The following is a 16,911-nucleotide window of genomic DNA, read 5'->3' as shown; positions in this document are numbered from 1 at the left end:
GCTGTCAATATCTGTGATATTCACGATGTAAAGATTCTGGAAAATGACCTTGTAAAGGTCTTACATCATATCCACTAAAGATAGTTCCTGACAGCATAAAGACCTAACTAAAGTACTTACGGTACAAGATAATTTCATAGAAAATGCCACATCCGGCATAGACAGAAAAATACGATTCCTTTGTATAAGGGAAATAAAGTAAAGCGTCTACTACTGGTGACGGTCATCCCTCTGGTGAACTCGTAGTTCAACCAATTGACATTCCATGTCAAGTAGGTGTCTTTCGCACACCATATGGCGTACCCGGAGCTCTATGACTTCGGCTCGTGATTCGGCCAGTGCTTGTAGCAGGGTTTCATGGCTTCTCTCTGATCTCTCGTGTGCATCTCCTAGATGAATGGTGTGGAGGGTATGCATTCTAGCGTAGGTGACTATTTCTGAAATCTGATGTAGGGCTATCCTGCCTTGAATCTCATTTCGGGCCTCTCTACGGACCAAGATTGGCAAGACTATATCTGTTAAGCCCTCATTGATTAAGTCGTAAAAGCTTCAGTCGCCATCAAATAGCATAGCCTGATCTTGTTCTTGGCTCCATGTTTCCAAGCATTCCACTCACTCAGGGTCGGGCCATGAAAAGTCGGACGAGGGTTAGGAAATGGGAAAGGGAGCTGCTCGGGGTAGGTTTTCAAACTCTGGTTCAGAGTTAGCATCAGACGAAAGGTCTTCATCATAACCAACCAGCTATGACTTCATTCGGAAGATACTGGTTGTTAAGGGGATGGAGTCCAGTTATGATTTCTATGCGAGAATTTAGGGTAAGAGAATAATTATTAGACAAACTATCTAGATAATTATTTAGAAAATCTTCATTAGTTACATTGCTATTTGTGAAGTGCATACCAACTATGTGTAATCTAAACAGGATAGACCTTCGAATAAGTGACCTTAATTCCAAATTCACACAGAATAGGGGTAAGGCAAAATTATCACTGATTCTAAGTCTATAACATCCTAATTACATGTAGCCTTAGTGTATCCACTTAGCAACTATCAACTTAGTAATGAAGATCCCGTTTTAATTCTCAAGTATAAAGTACTTATAGTAACACCAAATACACCTATAGTATTTTAAATTTATTGTTATGTTCTATTGTTCTCATTGTGGTAGGGTTGGTAAGATTTTAGCATTGTTGCAACCACACACTTAAACTTAGGCACATGCTAGTCAACCCTCGGATAATATAGGCGATCAGGCTATATCTTCCCAGTTTTGACCATATGTCTCTAAGCCCACTTGTGTTGTCCAACAATCGTAATTCTTTTGTACTGTCCTAGTGACACTGATTTTAGTATGAATGCAGCACGTATACTTATTTAAATATTTTACTATTTAAAGTATAAACTCTTGGTCAGAGTATTTTTAATCCCTTATGTATTTATAGTTAGTATATCTTTTATGGGTTGATATACTTAATTCACTATAAACAATGCTCTGATACCAATCTGTCACACCCCAAAACCAGGAACGGCGGAAACGTTCTGGGGCGGAGGACGTCATGTATAATATCAACAACAATGTAAAGTAGTAAACAAGCAACAACATCATCCATTGCATTAATAATATAATTATTATACAAATGTGTTCTGTCAGATTTTGATAAACACTAAAGCATAAATCAAAATGAAAGATAAGTCTTGAACAAGCTTCATCTTCCTTTCTCCTTGCATCGGTAGCTGTCTATGATGACCTGAGGATACAAGTAATTTTGAAAGCGAGTATCAGCTTTAAAGCTGGTCAGATCATAAGTATTTAGTGTCTTAATTTGTATGTGAGAAAATGTAAGTATATGTACTTAAAAGTATTGAAAGTGTATATGAACTGTAAGTGTTTGAAAAACCCTAGAATCCCTATGATTCCTATTAATAACAAAAGGAGTCTTCTACCAAGACCTAACTGTTCTGAATGTAGTCTTCTACCAAGACCTAACTGTTCTGAATGTAGTCTTCTACCAAGACCTAATTGTTATGAATGCGTGTGTCTCTTGTAAGAGGATGTATTTTCCAAAGTATAACTATCATTATTCAAAAATATAGTTTGTACACTAATGTTTAAGTGAGGTTATCACTAAAAGTATGTAATAGAAAATCAATGTAGTACTATGGTGTAGTGTCCAACTACAACCGTACTTATTACCTTAAATCTAGGGTAATACTTCCAAGTACTGTAGTATTTAATAAAAATAACTACATCGGTACTCAACTGCCTTATTTGAGGGATAAGGTATAATGTGATGTCTAGATCCCAGACTATACACTCCCCTATCAAAGGGATTTTGGGACCTACCCACGACCCCTGCATGAACGCAAGCCGTGAGCATCCACATTACCGAATGATCATGTATACTTGATATAACTATCACAATTGTGGTGTGATTCATCAGTATAGTTAGATCCTGAACTGGTTCCGTGCTATAGCACCTAATGACGTCTGTTCTATGTATAGGTAAGTGTGATCATGTCATTGTACTCAAGTAAGAGCGATCATGTAATAGTACAGTAGTGTACTGTAATGTTCTACGTGTGCTAGCTGTAATGTGTGTTCTCTCTATCTAGCAAGTATAGTAATGTAATCATTCTAGTATAGTTGTATATGTTCTCGTCCTAGTATAGTTGTATATGTTCTCATCCTAGTATAGTTGTATATGTACTGTATTGAAATGTTCTAGAAAGTATTGACTCATGAATGAACTGACTCATTGAATGATATCGTGTTCTAGCAATGGTTCTAGTATCTTCCTGAACTACCCATATGGTAGCTTTCTAGTAATCTAAGTGTACGTATGGACATGGATGTATACCCTTGCTACCCAAGGGCATAGGATGAACTGGAAGGACCTTTTATGACTATATATGTGTACATGATATATAACTAATATTTAAACAACCTTCGGACGAATACCCAAAATCCCACCAGACCACATCTCAAGGCGCGAAAAGGAAATAGGGTGGATAGCCTTCCTAAGTCTTTTAAACATTTCTTATATAAGTATACATATAGAGGCATGCAATTTATAATATAAAAGCATAAATAAGATTTGTAAGACATTTGAAATATAAGTATTATTTTAAGAAAAGATCGACTTGGTGTCAATCTATAAAACAATTTGAAGGCATAAGTTTAATAAAACAGTTTAAGTATAAGGAAACATTTGTTTGAAACACGGTTGTAAATAAGTTTGAAAGGAAATGTACGGAGTAAGCTGTACAGTGTAAAAAGGAGTTTAAAACATATAAAATGTTATAAAAAGTCATTTGAAGGAAACTGTTTGGTAAAACGGCTAATGAGTAGCCAAATCATTTGATTGTTGTATATTAATCACATGTGATTGATGTAATAAGTAATATAATCCTACTTGCTAATCACATGTGATTGACATAATAAGTAGCATGATTCTACTTGTATCCCCCCCATAAAACATTTAAAAAGAGTTTAAAACATTAGTTAAGGGGTATGAACTCACCTGCGGTAAGTGACTGGAATTGAATGGACTGTTATCGTACGGAAGGATCGGACAAGTGTTTGGTGTCAAGTGGAGACTTAGACACACACAATGATCCTAATTACATATGAAAACATATGTATATAAATAATTAGTGATTATAACACTAATTATACAAGTAATAACATTTAAGCGCGAGGATAACACTTTTGGTCAAGTGTTAGGAGGCTAAAGGGTTGCAACAAAGGAGTGCAATGCCCCTAATGTGAGTTTAAGGTCAAAAGACCATATTCATTAGAGTTTACGGCCCAAGGAAGTAAGTTCCTGGCCGTAAACTCCCAACCAAGGCTGGGGATGGTACTTTCAATTACTACAACCTTAGTGGGAATTGTTTCAAGGCATATACAAGTGTCTGGGCACCATATTGACTCCTTTGGGGAGTTTACGGCCCAAAGACCCTTTTCCCTTGGAGTTTACGGCCGTAAACTCCCTTGGGAGGGTGATTATGGTGCCTTCAAGTCTCTCAAATAACTAGGAACAATTCTAAGCTTTTGTACTTGGCCTTAAGAGGATTTATGGCACCATTTGGTACCATGTCTTGGAGTTTACGGCCATAGAACATCTTGGGCCGTAAACTCCCTCAAACATGGGGTTCTAAATGTTTTAGCTAGTCCATAACTCATCTAGGTACTTGTCAAAATTGTCCCTTGGCCTTAGGAAGTGTTTAGGGTGTCCTTTGACCCCTTTAAAGGAGTTTACGGCCCAAGAATTACTCTTGGCCGTAAACTCTTCAACATATGTGATTTTCTTATGTTTTCTAGGTCCTAGATACTTTAGGGCATTTGTCTAACATGAAGTCCAAGCCTTTGGGGGTGATTAGGGCACTTTTAGCCCTTGGAAAAGGGGTTTACGGCCCAAGAAATGTTCTAGGCCGTAAACTCCTATAAACTTATGATTTTGAAGTGTTTTGATGTCTAAAATAGTCACAAGCATATGAGGGTTAAATTACTTAGGCTTAAGGGGTGAGTTAGGGCACATTTGTCCCTTGGAAATGGGGTTTACGGCCCAAGAAACCCTTGGCCGTAAACTCCAAAAGTCTTGTGATCTTGGATGATTTTGGACATGTAACAATGTTATAAAGCATATAACAAGTATTAAAACACATCTAGGGAAGTAGACTCACAATCTGGGATGAAAACCCGAAGATCCGTGAGAGAGAAATGGGCTTTTCTCTAAATGGAATTCAACTAATGAACCAATTTGGTTCAGAATTCTATTTATAGTCCTGAGATTTTTGGCAGAAAATATTTCTAATCTCGGAATGGATTCTAATGATTCTAGGGTAATGGAATTTACAGTGTTGCACAAATTCCTAGTGCAACCACTCTCCTAATACCCCTTTTCGGTGTAAAACCCTAAAACTGCCAAACTTATATTCTAAGTCTGAATTTTCATTGTAACTGCTCTACTTCTATTGGATTGAAATGGTTTGATTAGAATGGGAAATTTCAGGTTGTCACAGTGCTATTCTATGAAAATGACAAAGAAAATATGTTATTTGATAATGTGAATACGCTCAACCTTACATAACGATTGTCATTAACACATATTCTCACTAATTAAATCGTCTATAAGGTTATTATAGATTTTTTTTATGATTCTCATTCTGTTAAAATGTTGTTAGAATGTTTATTGAATTGTATTCTGTAAGAATGAGAATAAATGAAAAATGATGCGTGAGAACAAAAATGAATAAGAATTAGTAACAATGTGTAACGTCATGTTCTGAATCACTTTCCTAATTCGGGACTATGGCCCGAAGATCGGTTATCATAGGCTTAGGGCATTTAGAAAAGGGATATATAGACCCATTTGGGTATGGATAATGTAATTTAGGTGATCCGGGAGTTTGGGTTGTGTCTTGGAGCCAAGGGTTATATCGGTAAAGTGGCAGTTCGGGCCCTTTATGAATTTCGGATTTTTGTTCGGAAAGTTTAAAGGTAAGGATGAGTTTATAGATGTGTATAGATTCTCATTACCTTTCCGTGGATATAAAGAACGTCAAAATCGGAGTTAGAACAAAGAAGTTATGATCATTTGAAGTTTGGTCGGTTTTGGGTTATGTTGAGTACGTTGGGCGTACAAAGGGGAGTATGCTGGGCATACGCAATCAGTCCCCCAACCCTATTTTCATGGTTTGATCCCTATTTAATCTCCTTAGCTCCCCTAAACACACTCCATTCTCATCCTCTTCCCATCCAACACCCTTCCATGAAACCCTAACCCTAGTTAAGCCTTTTATGCTAAAAGAATGTATTTTTTTAGTGCTTTGGAGTATGTATGGTGCACCTTAGAGAAGAAGGAACTTCTTGGAGAAGTGTTGGTTTCATTAGAGCTTGTATATCTGGACTTTGTTCACCTTGATCTATCTTCTAGAGGTATAAAGTTTGAATCTTGATGATGCATTTGTTAGATCTAACTAGTTTTGGATGTTATGAGCTTTTGGTTATTTTAGTGCATAAAGTTTAGATCTTGGAAGTTTATGACCTCGTTATAGATAAAGTTGAAAAGTTTATCCATCTATACATCATTTTGATTCTGATCTGAAAGTTAGAGATTTGTACTTAATGGATTGAGTTGAAAAAGATGAACTTTTGGGTCCCTTTAAGACTTAAAGTCTAGATCTTGTTTGTTGGGAAGAATCTAATGGATAAAGTTGGAAACTTTATCCATTATAAAGATACGATGAACTATAAAAATGTGATCTTGGCCCTTCTATCCTTTCCATGCAAGAGTTGTGATGTCTTATTGGGTCAAGAACTTAGGGTTTTGGACTGAGGCACTTTATAGCCATGCAAAGTCATAAAGTTTGGGACTTTATGACTTAGGACATCATTTTGGCCTTGGATCTGAAGTATGGACGTAAGAGCTTAAGCTATTAAGCTCTTAATAGAGTTTTGGACCTTGTGAGGGTATGCCCTGCGTACCTCCAAAGTATGCCCCACGTTCGGAGTGGACTTTGGGCTCGTGGTATTTTGGGCTTCACATCTTGGGCCACCTTGTTGCCTTTGGCCTTTTGAGTCATCTGGGACTAATTATTGGTCTAAGGGAGTAACGGGCTTTAGGATAGGCTCATATGGGGGTTGGGCCCAATTTGGAAAATTGGGCCATAAGTAATTTCATCCATAGGACGTGAGCACACACGGGTTTACCATCTTCATGTTCCATTGCCAATAGGGTTTTGGTGATCTTGAACCTTTCAAATCTTCGATCTTGTGGGTCGGGGAGAACAACGGGAGGAGGAGGATGGAGTGAAATCAAGCTAGTCCACATTGATCCTTCACTTTGGAACAAGCTTTTACTTTCAACAGGAACACCTTTTCCTTGGGATTCGGGAAGACCACGGTTAGAGTCAGACATCTACAAAACGGGAGAAATTTCAAGTTAGTTGATTGAATCCTTAATGAAACACCCAAATGAGACATTAAGGCTAGGATCCAACAACATTATTTACATATTAGAAGAGGAATGCCGTAATCCAACATGCAAATAATTTGGAGGTAAGTGAATGACGATTCACTAATTCTTCAACATGAAAAAACATAAAGGCTTAAGTTTTAAATGTATTAAGAATTCCTAGATTTCCTTTGAGATTCATTGAACTTTTCAATGGGATGTTTAAATCTCGATGTGCCCCTCTTGTTTGTGACTGGGATGCCGAGGATCACAAAGTGGGTGTGAATAACCATGCAAATGTACATGGTGCCCTCATTGTTATAGTCACCTATTCGATGTGCTGGTAAACCACACACGCTCCATCGAACTATGACAAACAATGAGTCACCCTTTGCCACCTTTGGTTAGAACCCAATTAGTGTGCCGGTTAAGCACACATGCTCCGTTAACGTCTTAGCAAGGGTACAAAGTGTAATTTCATGGGATTGCATCAATTCCACTTTTGCCTAAAGTAACTAGGATTGAGAATTTGTAAAAGCGTTTAGTTACTTTACATAGATTCATTATACTTATTAATAAAGAGAGGATTGCCCTATCCTACCCGTTTGGCTAACGACCCTCCACCAATCAAGGAAGCGGTGGGTAAGAGTGGATACCCATTAAACGGCCATTTTATAGGCCGTAACCTTATACCCCCTTATAGATCGGCTTCATGAATGAGGTCTACTAACGGTAAGACTAGCATTTTAGTTATACATATATAATATTAGACTTATAATGTTATATATAGTATAAGGGTGTATTTTACACTTTTAAAATACTAGGTGGTTTAAATTTTATAAATTACACTTTTAATAAAATATAAACCATATCATTATGGATTTATTAACTCTCTTTTAATTATACACTTAACTAATTTAATAAAACCATAAGGGTGTAATTTGAACTTTTCATAAATTAGGGTTTTAGAATTTAACATTTTTTCAAAATTAAACTTTTAATCAAACGATTTAAATTCCAAAACTTGAGGGCAAGTTTTGAAACTTTTCAAAATAATTAGGTTTTAATCTCACTTTAAAATTTTCGAATTTAAGACTATTTAAATTAAAATTTTAAATATTAAAACTCTTGGTTTAATAATTATCTTGAATTAAACTATTAATTTAAATTATTAAATCATAGGGGATTATCTAAATCATAAAGGATAATTACAAATTAAACAATTAATTTATCCTAATCCTTTTAATCCCTCTAAATTTCAAAAATCATGGGATAAGATAATTCAAAATCTTTAATTACCATATATAACCATTAAAGGATAATTACAAGATATGGGATAATCCAAATCCCTAAAATTTAGGATCTTATCTTGAGGAGGAGGCTAATTTCGAAAATCATAGGGTTTTGCAAACCCTAGATTTCGAAATCTTGAGGCTTAAGGAAAGGATTTGAAAAACCCTTTCAAATTTTCGGAAATTAGGGTATAGAAACCCTAATCTCGAAATTTCTAGCCTCCTAGGGTTTATTGGCTATAAACCCTAATATGTCAAGTTCATACAATTGTATAATACTAATTGAAAACAAGTTAACCAAAGGCTCTGATACCACTGATGGGTTATGTACAAGCAATCCTATGTGTGCATGCAACCCTAGAATTTGATCTATGTTTTCACTATTAGATACACAACATTATGAACACATAAAGGAACCCTAGAATGCCCTAGTATTTTCCAAATTCATATAGTAGATTAGATTACATACCTTTTGTTGTTATATTGCAATAACAACTCAAAACTTCAAACCCTAAGTCTTGAAAGCAAGCACCACAAGTGTAGTGCCTCTAATGGCTCACAAACACCACAAGCAATTGGAGATGCTATAGAGAGAGAAAGGAAGAGGTAGAAATCGGATCTAGATACCCTAGGGATCAAGTGGACGATTTCTTATGCCTTAGGGGTCTTTATATAGGGTTGAAGTTAGGGTTTCAGTCTTTATCCTTATCTAGTTGCTTGCCCACCAAGCAATCATAAGATAAGCCTTGATAACCCTTATCTCTTGGACCTTTTGACGATTTCAAGGATATCCTATCCCTTGAATTCGTCCATCCTACTACTAGGATAACCATTGCCCTATTTTGCAACTATCACATAATTACAATTCAGCCCCTCTAGTTTAATTAATTACACTTGATCACAAAATTAATTCCTAATTAATTATTGACCAATATTAATTAAACAAATATGATTTCTCCTTTAATATATTATTCTTATAACAAATTAATAGATCATAATAACCTATGTCTCTATTTATTTCTCCAGTCAAGTTGCTTTGGTGAAGGTAACCCAAAAGGATCATGCACAATCGGGTCAAGTATTTACCAAATATGGTTACGGGCTTAGACACTAATCCAACATGCTTATCACGTAAAGTTGCAAACTTTACGTGCATGCATGGCCCTATAAGCTCCAAAAGGCAACTCCAATCTCTTTATGAGGTCATACACTCAATAAGGACCTTAATCACTTCAACCACAGAGACTTTATACTTCTAATACGTCCATAAGGTCTAGATCTGAAGTCCTTTTGGATCATAGAGGACAAACACATGGAGTTTGGTGTTTTAGGGCTTGAAAACCACCAATTAGGTACAAAAGGGGAATCTAATGAAATAGTGATCAAGGTAGGGACTTTTCTACCTGAATGGAAGCCTCTTGCAGGGTAGATGTCAGATCTACTTCCCCTCATTACACTCTTCCACCTCCTTCTTCTTCTCTTAAGCTTCAAACTTCCTTCACCAGGCCAAAAGTCACTCATAAGGACAAAAAGGGGCTAGGGTTTCGCTCTACAACTCTTCTGGAAGTGTTAGGGACAAGGGAGGCCGAGTTAGAGTGTTTAAATCGGGTGCAAACACCTGGGTTAGGGTTTTTGACCAAACAGGGCCTACTCGCCGAGTCTGGGAACCGAATCGCCGAGTCCAAAGCTTAGACCCTGCGTATCATCCCGCTTCTACTCGGCGAGTTGATCCTTCAACTCGCCGAGTCCAAGGAAAAATGTATTATTTAAGAAATATTATATACAAGGAATACGTACCAGGAACCAGGTGCTACAGTTAGTTAGAGGTTTGATGGTGGAACGACCAAAGAATTGGAGCCTATAGATCCACATGGATTTAGCTAGGTTCGATGGTAGAATGACCAAAGTACGTGTGCCTATAGACCCACGTAGGTTTAGTTAGGGATGATGGTGGAACGAACAAAGTATGGGAGCCATTATTCGTACTCATGTATATGTATTGTAGTATAAAGTATTTTGGGAACTCACTAAGCTTCGTGCTTACCCAGTTGAATATAAATGTTTTTTAGGTACTCATGTGACTCGACTGTACACATGCGCATTCAGAACATGTTTTCGCACAATGTAATCATACTATGATATCTTTTAATAAATAAAAATGAAAATTTCGGGTTGAAAAATAGGGACGTTACAACTCATTTGTCAAAAACATAATTTCTAAAGGTAATAATAAAAGACCTTTTGTTCGATCATTGTAAAAACATAGACCCTACTATTCGAATCAGAGTATAAAATAGAATATGCTGAAATCTTGATACATGATGTCGATACGCGCATATAGTCAAACATTATCCTTCTTACGATTTGAAGAAGTATCTGCAAAATAGTTAATCGATAAATGTAAGCCAAATCTTAGTGAGTTCCCTAAGATATCATATATCACAATACATATACAATGCGTACAGCCATGGCTCATGACCTTTCTTCATTCCACTGATAACATGTGTACCTGGACTCAAGGCCTATCAGTGTTCCGTCATCAACACACGTATATAAGCTCACGACATGTCATCGCTCCACCGTTAACTCCTAATATATGCATACAAACAAACCTTATCCAACACAACATGCAACTAACTAAACTATTCTACTTGCCTAACAACGTACTATAGTGTAACTACATCCTAACATACATAGGATATATATTGCAGTATGTAGTATAGTAATAAAAATCAACTGAACAATTTCTCAAACGCCTAACAACTATACAACCAGGGAACAGGTGCACAAAACATGTATTAACCTATAATACTAAAAATGATTAATATCTATGGAATATAAAGACTAATTTCTAGATCCTTTACCAATCCTATCAATATTGGAATGACTATCAATAAGGATCAACCAGTCAAGATAGTCGGGAGGCAGGACATTTCAACGTATAGCTTTTATGAAATCTAGCAACCATGCCAACATATCTGTCCTAGATACCTCTCCCATAAGTAGATTAATCGGTACTTTTAACTAGAATCAATGACTGATCTAGTACTCATAGGTTCATAACAACGATTATGACTACAATCAAATATAGATGGGAGTAAATATAACTTACTTTATTTGATGAAATCCGAATATCCACGAGCAGAACTTCAACACCTACTTTATTAGATTCTTTCGAAATCTCCTAAGCTTCGCTAACCATATTACAGAACAAGAAGTCAAATCACGAGGGACCAAAATGCTCCAGGGGAAGAGAAAAAGAATATTGTTGGAAAAGAATGGGGCAACAAATGAAGGATGGGTGGCCTCCCTTTTTAGAGGTCTAAAAACTAGAAAAGCACGCCTGGTGTTGCCATGTAGTGGCTTGGCAGCCAAGTGTTTCCAACTGCCTTCAGTTTAGGTTTATGCTATTTTCTACTTTTTTGCATAATTGTAACTTTCTCATACGATCTCCATTTTCAACATTCTTTATATCTATAGTTTCGTAATTTCGAGTACTACAAATTTTTTTTAGACTACTCTATCTAAATCATAATAAATTCCTCTTTCATTTTATATAAACAATATCTTTATATATATATATATATATATATATATATATATATATATATATATATATATATATATATATAGTGAAATTATCTTATGAAATTCATACCTTCTTTAGACGATGTTAGATTTTTTTTGTTCTTTATACTCACAAGTCATACTAACGTCTACTATAATTTTCATGATGATTACTTTGGCTAAAAAGTAATATATTTCCACTTTGAATTTCATAAACAAACATTTATATTAAAATATATTGTAAAGTGAAAACAGGGTGTTACACATGAGTTGTTGGACAATGAGTTTATTCGATCGATCAATTCACCTCAGGGAGCACCGATTTTGTTCGTCAAGAATTGTTATCCACTACCAAGGATCAACAAACTGTTTGATCAGCTTCAGGTGTATTTTGGTTCTCCAAGATTGATTTATGGTATGGTTATCATTAGATGCGAGTGAGAGAGATGAGGTTTTACTGAAGACAACCTTTAAAACTATGTATAATCATTATGAATTTGTGGTGATGCCGTTCAGGCTCACCAATGCACTCGTTGCGTTCATGGACATGATAAACCATATATACAAACCTATGCTCGATTGATCGGTGATCATTTTCATTGATGATATTCTGGTCTTTTAAAGACAAATGAGCAACATAGGGAACGTATGAGAGAGATTTGTGAGGTTTTGAAGAGGGATAAGTTATATGTCAAATTCTCGAAGTATGAGTTTTGGTTGCAAGATGTCCAGTTCTTAGGGCACCTCGTCAACCAAAAGGATATTTTGGTTGATTCGACAAAAAATGAGGGGGTAATGCAATGAGAGGTCCTAACGAATCCCTCTAAGGTTCTCGTTTTCTTGGTCTAATATGGTGTTATAGGAGGTTTATCCATGATTTTCCTAAGATTACAATGATATTGACCCGTTTGACTAAGAAGAATATTGTTTTTCGATGGAACCCTATAAGACATAGATTATATAATGTTCTAGTGTTGACCCTTCCCGATGGTGTTAGTACAAATGATTATTCATTTTGTAAAATATACTTTAACAATTTTTGTTTGTTGTATTAATTACTTTTGTAGAATTATTTTCTTCATTTTTTTAGTAAGTTCATTCATAAAACGATTTGGCCAAAAAAAAAAGCATTTAGTAAAGCTTCTATTGCAAAGTAGAAGGTTTATTTGTAATATTTGGTTGAACAATAAACATTACTCATTTTGTTACAAGACTCTACCAATCTTAATCTTAATGATTAACCCTAAAATATTTATAAGTGTATAAACATCCTAATTATGTTTTCAAAATATTAAATATCATCACCAATTGCGAATGAATTGTCTCCACTTTTTTATAGGGGTTTCTTATTATTGTGATTTGTGGGTATTGATTGGACTTATTTTATTTATCACAAACACAATGGGTCGGTTAAATCATCTATTTGTCATTTGGGTGGGTTGGTAATAAACCAATGAAATCACTTTCGATATTTCGTGGTCTTCAAAGTTTCCGTTTTTATATACAAATATTAAAAGTCAGATTGAATTAAAGTACACCTTATAAACAACTTAAAAACAAGATTTTACCACGGTCGGTTTTTGGTTTTGAAGGTCATGCGAAAATTAAAAATAAATTTTTAAATATAAATTTTTTAGATAAGCAAAATTATTGATAAATATATAATTGTTATAAAAAATAAATAATATTTTTGAACCACAATGAAACAGTTCATTCCATTTCATCTTACATTTTAACGTACCATAAACACCAGTAAAATATGTAAAGTTTATTGACAATAATAATAAAACATGGGATACATTAAGACCAATTAAAAAAACCGATTAACATGATGATATGATGTAAATTGATGAACTAAGTGAATCCAATGTACAAAATAATAACATAGAAAATGAAATATTATGATCCAATCGTTATCAAGCATGATCATCACTTTTCTACATTGAGATCAATTTTGCCATAATTCATTGAGTTTGTGTTACATCCACAAGATCCATCTAGAATTTATTTTTGAGCACAAATATAACAAGTTAACAACATAATAACAAAATGAAATAACCCAATATTTAACCATTTGACTCATGCAAATTGCAAAACATTAATATAGTCAAAACATACACAAATGGCATCATCATTCATGTTGTTCTTCTCTCTTCAACACCAACAAAAGAATCGACACAAAAAATATCATCACCCACAAAAAAACTACTATTCATACTTTCATAGCAACAAATAATCTCCATAGATATTCATTCATTCATTCATAACAACAACAAATTTATGAACTACAACACATCATCTTCTTTTCTGGAATCACTTGAGCGGGACCCGGAACAATAATCTTCTTTCCAGCCAAATTTCCAGTATTCCCATTCTGTTCTTCATCTGCAACCAAACTTTTCTTGTTCACAATTCTGAAAATTTCAGTCAAAACAGTCAAGAATGCATCTTCTACATTTGTTGATTCAAGAGCAGATGTTTCTAGAAAGAACAATCCTTCTTTTTGAGCAAATTCTTTGGCGTCCTCTGTTGGAACTGATCTTTGATCTTCTAAATCACTTTTGTTTCCAATTAAAATGATGACAATGTTTTTGTCTGCATGGTTTCTTAGCTCTTCTAGCCACCTTGGAATGTGATCAAATGTTTGGCGTTTTGTTATGTCGTATACCAACATTGCCCCTACTGCACCACGGTAGTATGCACTTGTTACTGCTCTGTACCTGGTTTTCTCAAAAAAAAAAATGGACGATTTTACCCTTGAGAATATGTTTGTACATGGGTAAAAAGGTAAAATGAGTAAAATCGGTTAAAAGATCTAAAATCTGTTTTCATCAAGAATGGAAGGAGAAAGGAGGATCTAAAATCTGTTTTCATCAATGTCAAAATCATGCCTTTTCAACAAGATAAATTTCTTCTTTGGAGTTTAACGCTTTGTTCAATCATTTTTTTTTTCCTTCTAGGAGCTAGATACAAGTTATGTAGAATTAATCAGATTGTTGATGCATATAAAATGGGAGTTATCTTCTTAAATGAAAAAGTGGAACACATTCATAGCTAACAAAAGCTCACCTTACGCAAATTGAACGAAAGATCTAGATCAACAAAATCACACATTATCTATAAATGTACTAAAATCAAAGCTAAGATCACACAAAATGCAGATCATAAGACAAACCATTCGATCGCAATGATCACAAGCGAGATCATGAATCAGTAAAGAGACGTGAAGTAGGATTATTACCGTTCTTGACCAGCAGTGTCCCAGATCTGAGCTTTAACAGACTTGTGTTGAATAACGAGGGTTCGAGTTTGGAACTCGACACCGATAGTAGCTTTGGAATCTAAACTGAACTCGTTTCTAGCAAAGCGAGCAAGTATCTGTGATTTACCCACCGCAGAGTCTCCGATTAGCACCACTTTGAATACATAGTCGATCTTCTGGCTAGCATCACCATACCCACCTCCGCTTGCCATAGATCTCTCTACCTCGCTCTGTAAGTGAAATCGATAAGCAGATCTTGCAGAGAGTGTTGGCGAATCTAGAACGGTAACAGAGAAAATTCAAAATAGTGGGATTAATTGAAGAAAGAGTAATTGTTTGGCGACGATCGAGATGATATCTGAGGATATTGACATGCGGATGTTTTGGACTTGTTCCTCGGGCGGCTGTTTATTAGATTTAGTTTTCAATTCCCACTTAAAAAAAATTAAATATCTTAATTTATTTTTGAGTTAATACTTAATATCATAAAAGTCACCCCGACTTTTTTCTATAATACAACAGAAAAGATCTAAGTTTTTTCATAAAACATTTTATTTTTATCTTTTAGCGGGTTATCACCGATCATCGTGTTGATGCTGATAAAACATGTTGACTGGAATCGCCAAGTCAAATTATTAAAAAGAATCTAAAGAGGGCGAAGAAAAACGGATTAGCATACACGAGACTAAAACTCATTACCTCACCCATAACTATAAAAACTACTAAACATATGAGGCAAGGATTACAATGATTAAAACCGTTGATGAAGTCCATAGTGATATCTTCCTATTTCCACACAGGAATATCCAACGACTGCATCTTGTCGTGAGGTTGTTAGTGCTTGGCCTTGACTTTCCTGCAAGTCAAGCACCGCTCCACATACCATGCTATGTCCCGCTTCATGCAGGGTCACTAATAATCAAGGCGAAGATCCCGATACATCTTCGTCGCCCCGGGATGAATGGAGAACCTAGACTTGTGAGCCTCATCCATCAGAACCTGGCGTACACCACCCTAGTAAGAAACACATACCCTCCGATGCAGGGTCAACAACCCACGACTGTCATAATCAAATGAGACCACCATGCATATGATCCACTCACACTTTCGGCGCTCCTCCTTCATTCTCTCGACTTGCGCCTCCCAAATCCGCTCCAGCAACGGAGCAATCATTGTCATCCTCAAGCATATATCTCGTATCGGAGTTGCAACTACCTTACGGCTGAGGGCATCGGCTACCACATTGGCCTTCCCCGAGTGGTAGAGGATCTCACAATCATAGTCCTTCAACACATCTAACCATCGGCACTGCCTCATGTTCAGATTTGGCTGGTCCATCAGATACCTCGGGCTCATGTGGTCCGTGTAAATGGTACAACGAACCCCATAGAGGTAATGTTGTCAAATCTTGAGGGCGAAAACCCCGACCCCCAGCTCTAAATCGTGTGTCGGGTAATTCGCCTCAAGAGGCTTCAACTGCCTCGAAACGTACGCTATCATGCGACCCCGCTGCATTAACAGCACCCATACTCGCGATCGAAGCATCACAGTAAACCACGAAATCGTCAATGTCCTTCGGCAAAGTCAGAATCGGTGCCTCATATAACCGCTGTCTGAGAGTCTCGAAAGTTGCCTGCTGCTCAGGCCCCCACCGGAATGTCACCGACTTCTTGGTCAGTCGGGTCAAAGGAATAGCGATCTTGGAGAAATCCTGGATAAATCCCTAATAATAACCTGCCAAGCCAAGAAAACTCTGAATCTCGGATGGAGACCTTAGAACCTCCCATTGCATCATGGCCTCTACCTTGGCTGGATCGACCAGAATACCCTTTTG

At 36.1% G+C, this 16,911-nt stretch overlaps 1 protein-coding gene across 1 annotated transcript; it reads right to left on the bottom strand.

Moving 5' to 3' along the window:
• Positions 1–13,857: 13,857 nt before the first annotated feature.
• RABA4A (RAB GTPase homolog A4A) lies at positions 13,858–15,442 on the bottom strand. The gene is made up of 2 exons (XM_078980214.1): positions 15,057–15,442; positions 13,858–14,535 (listed from the first exon to the last, which is right to left on the bottom strand). Exons 1-2 carry the CDS (start codon positions 15,287–15,289, stop codon positions 14,094–14,096), a joined length of 675 nt encoding a protein of 224 aa, XP_078836340.1. The 5' UTR covers positions 15,290–15,442; the 3' UTR covers positions 13,858–14,093.
• Between the last annotated feature and the right edge of the window lie 1,469 nt (positions 15,443–16,911).

Source organism: Lactuca saligna, chromosome 2, assembly GCF_052625555.1.
Source record: "Lactuca saligna cultivar CGN05327 chromosome 2, ASM5262555v1, whole genome shotgun sequence".
NCBI classification, from domain to species: domain Eukaryota; kingdom Viridiplantae; phylum Streptophyta; class Magnoliopsida; order Asterales; family Asteraceae; genus Lactuca; species Lactuca saligna.
This window is presented reverse-complemented; position numbering and strand designations above follow the sequence as displayed.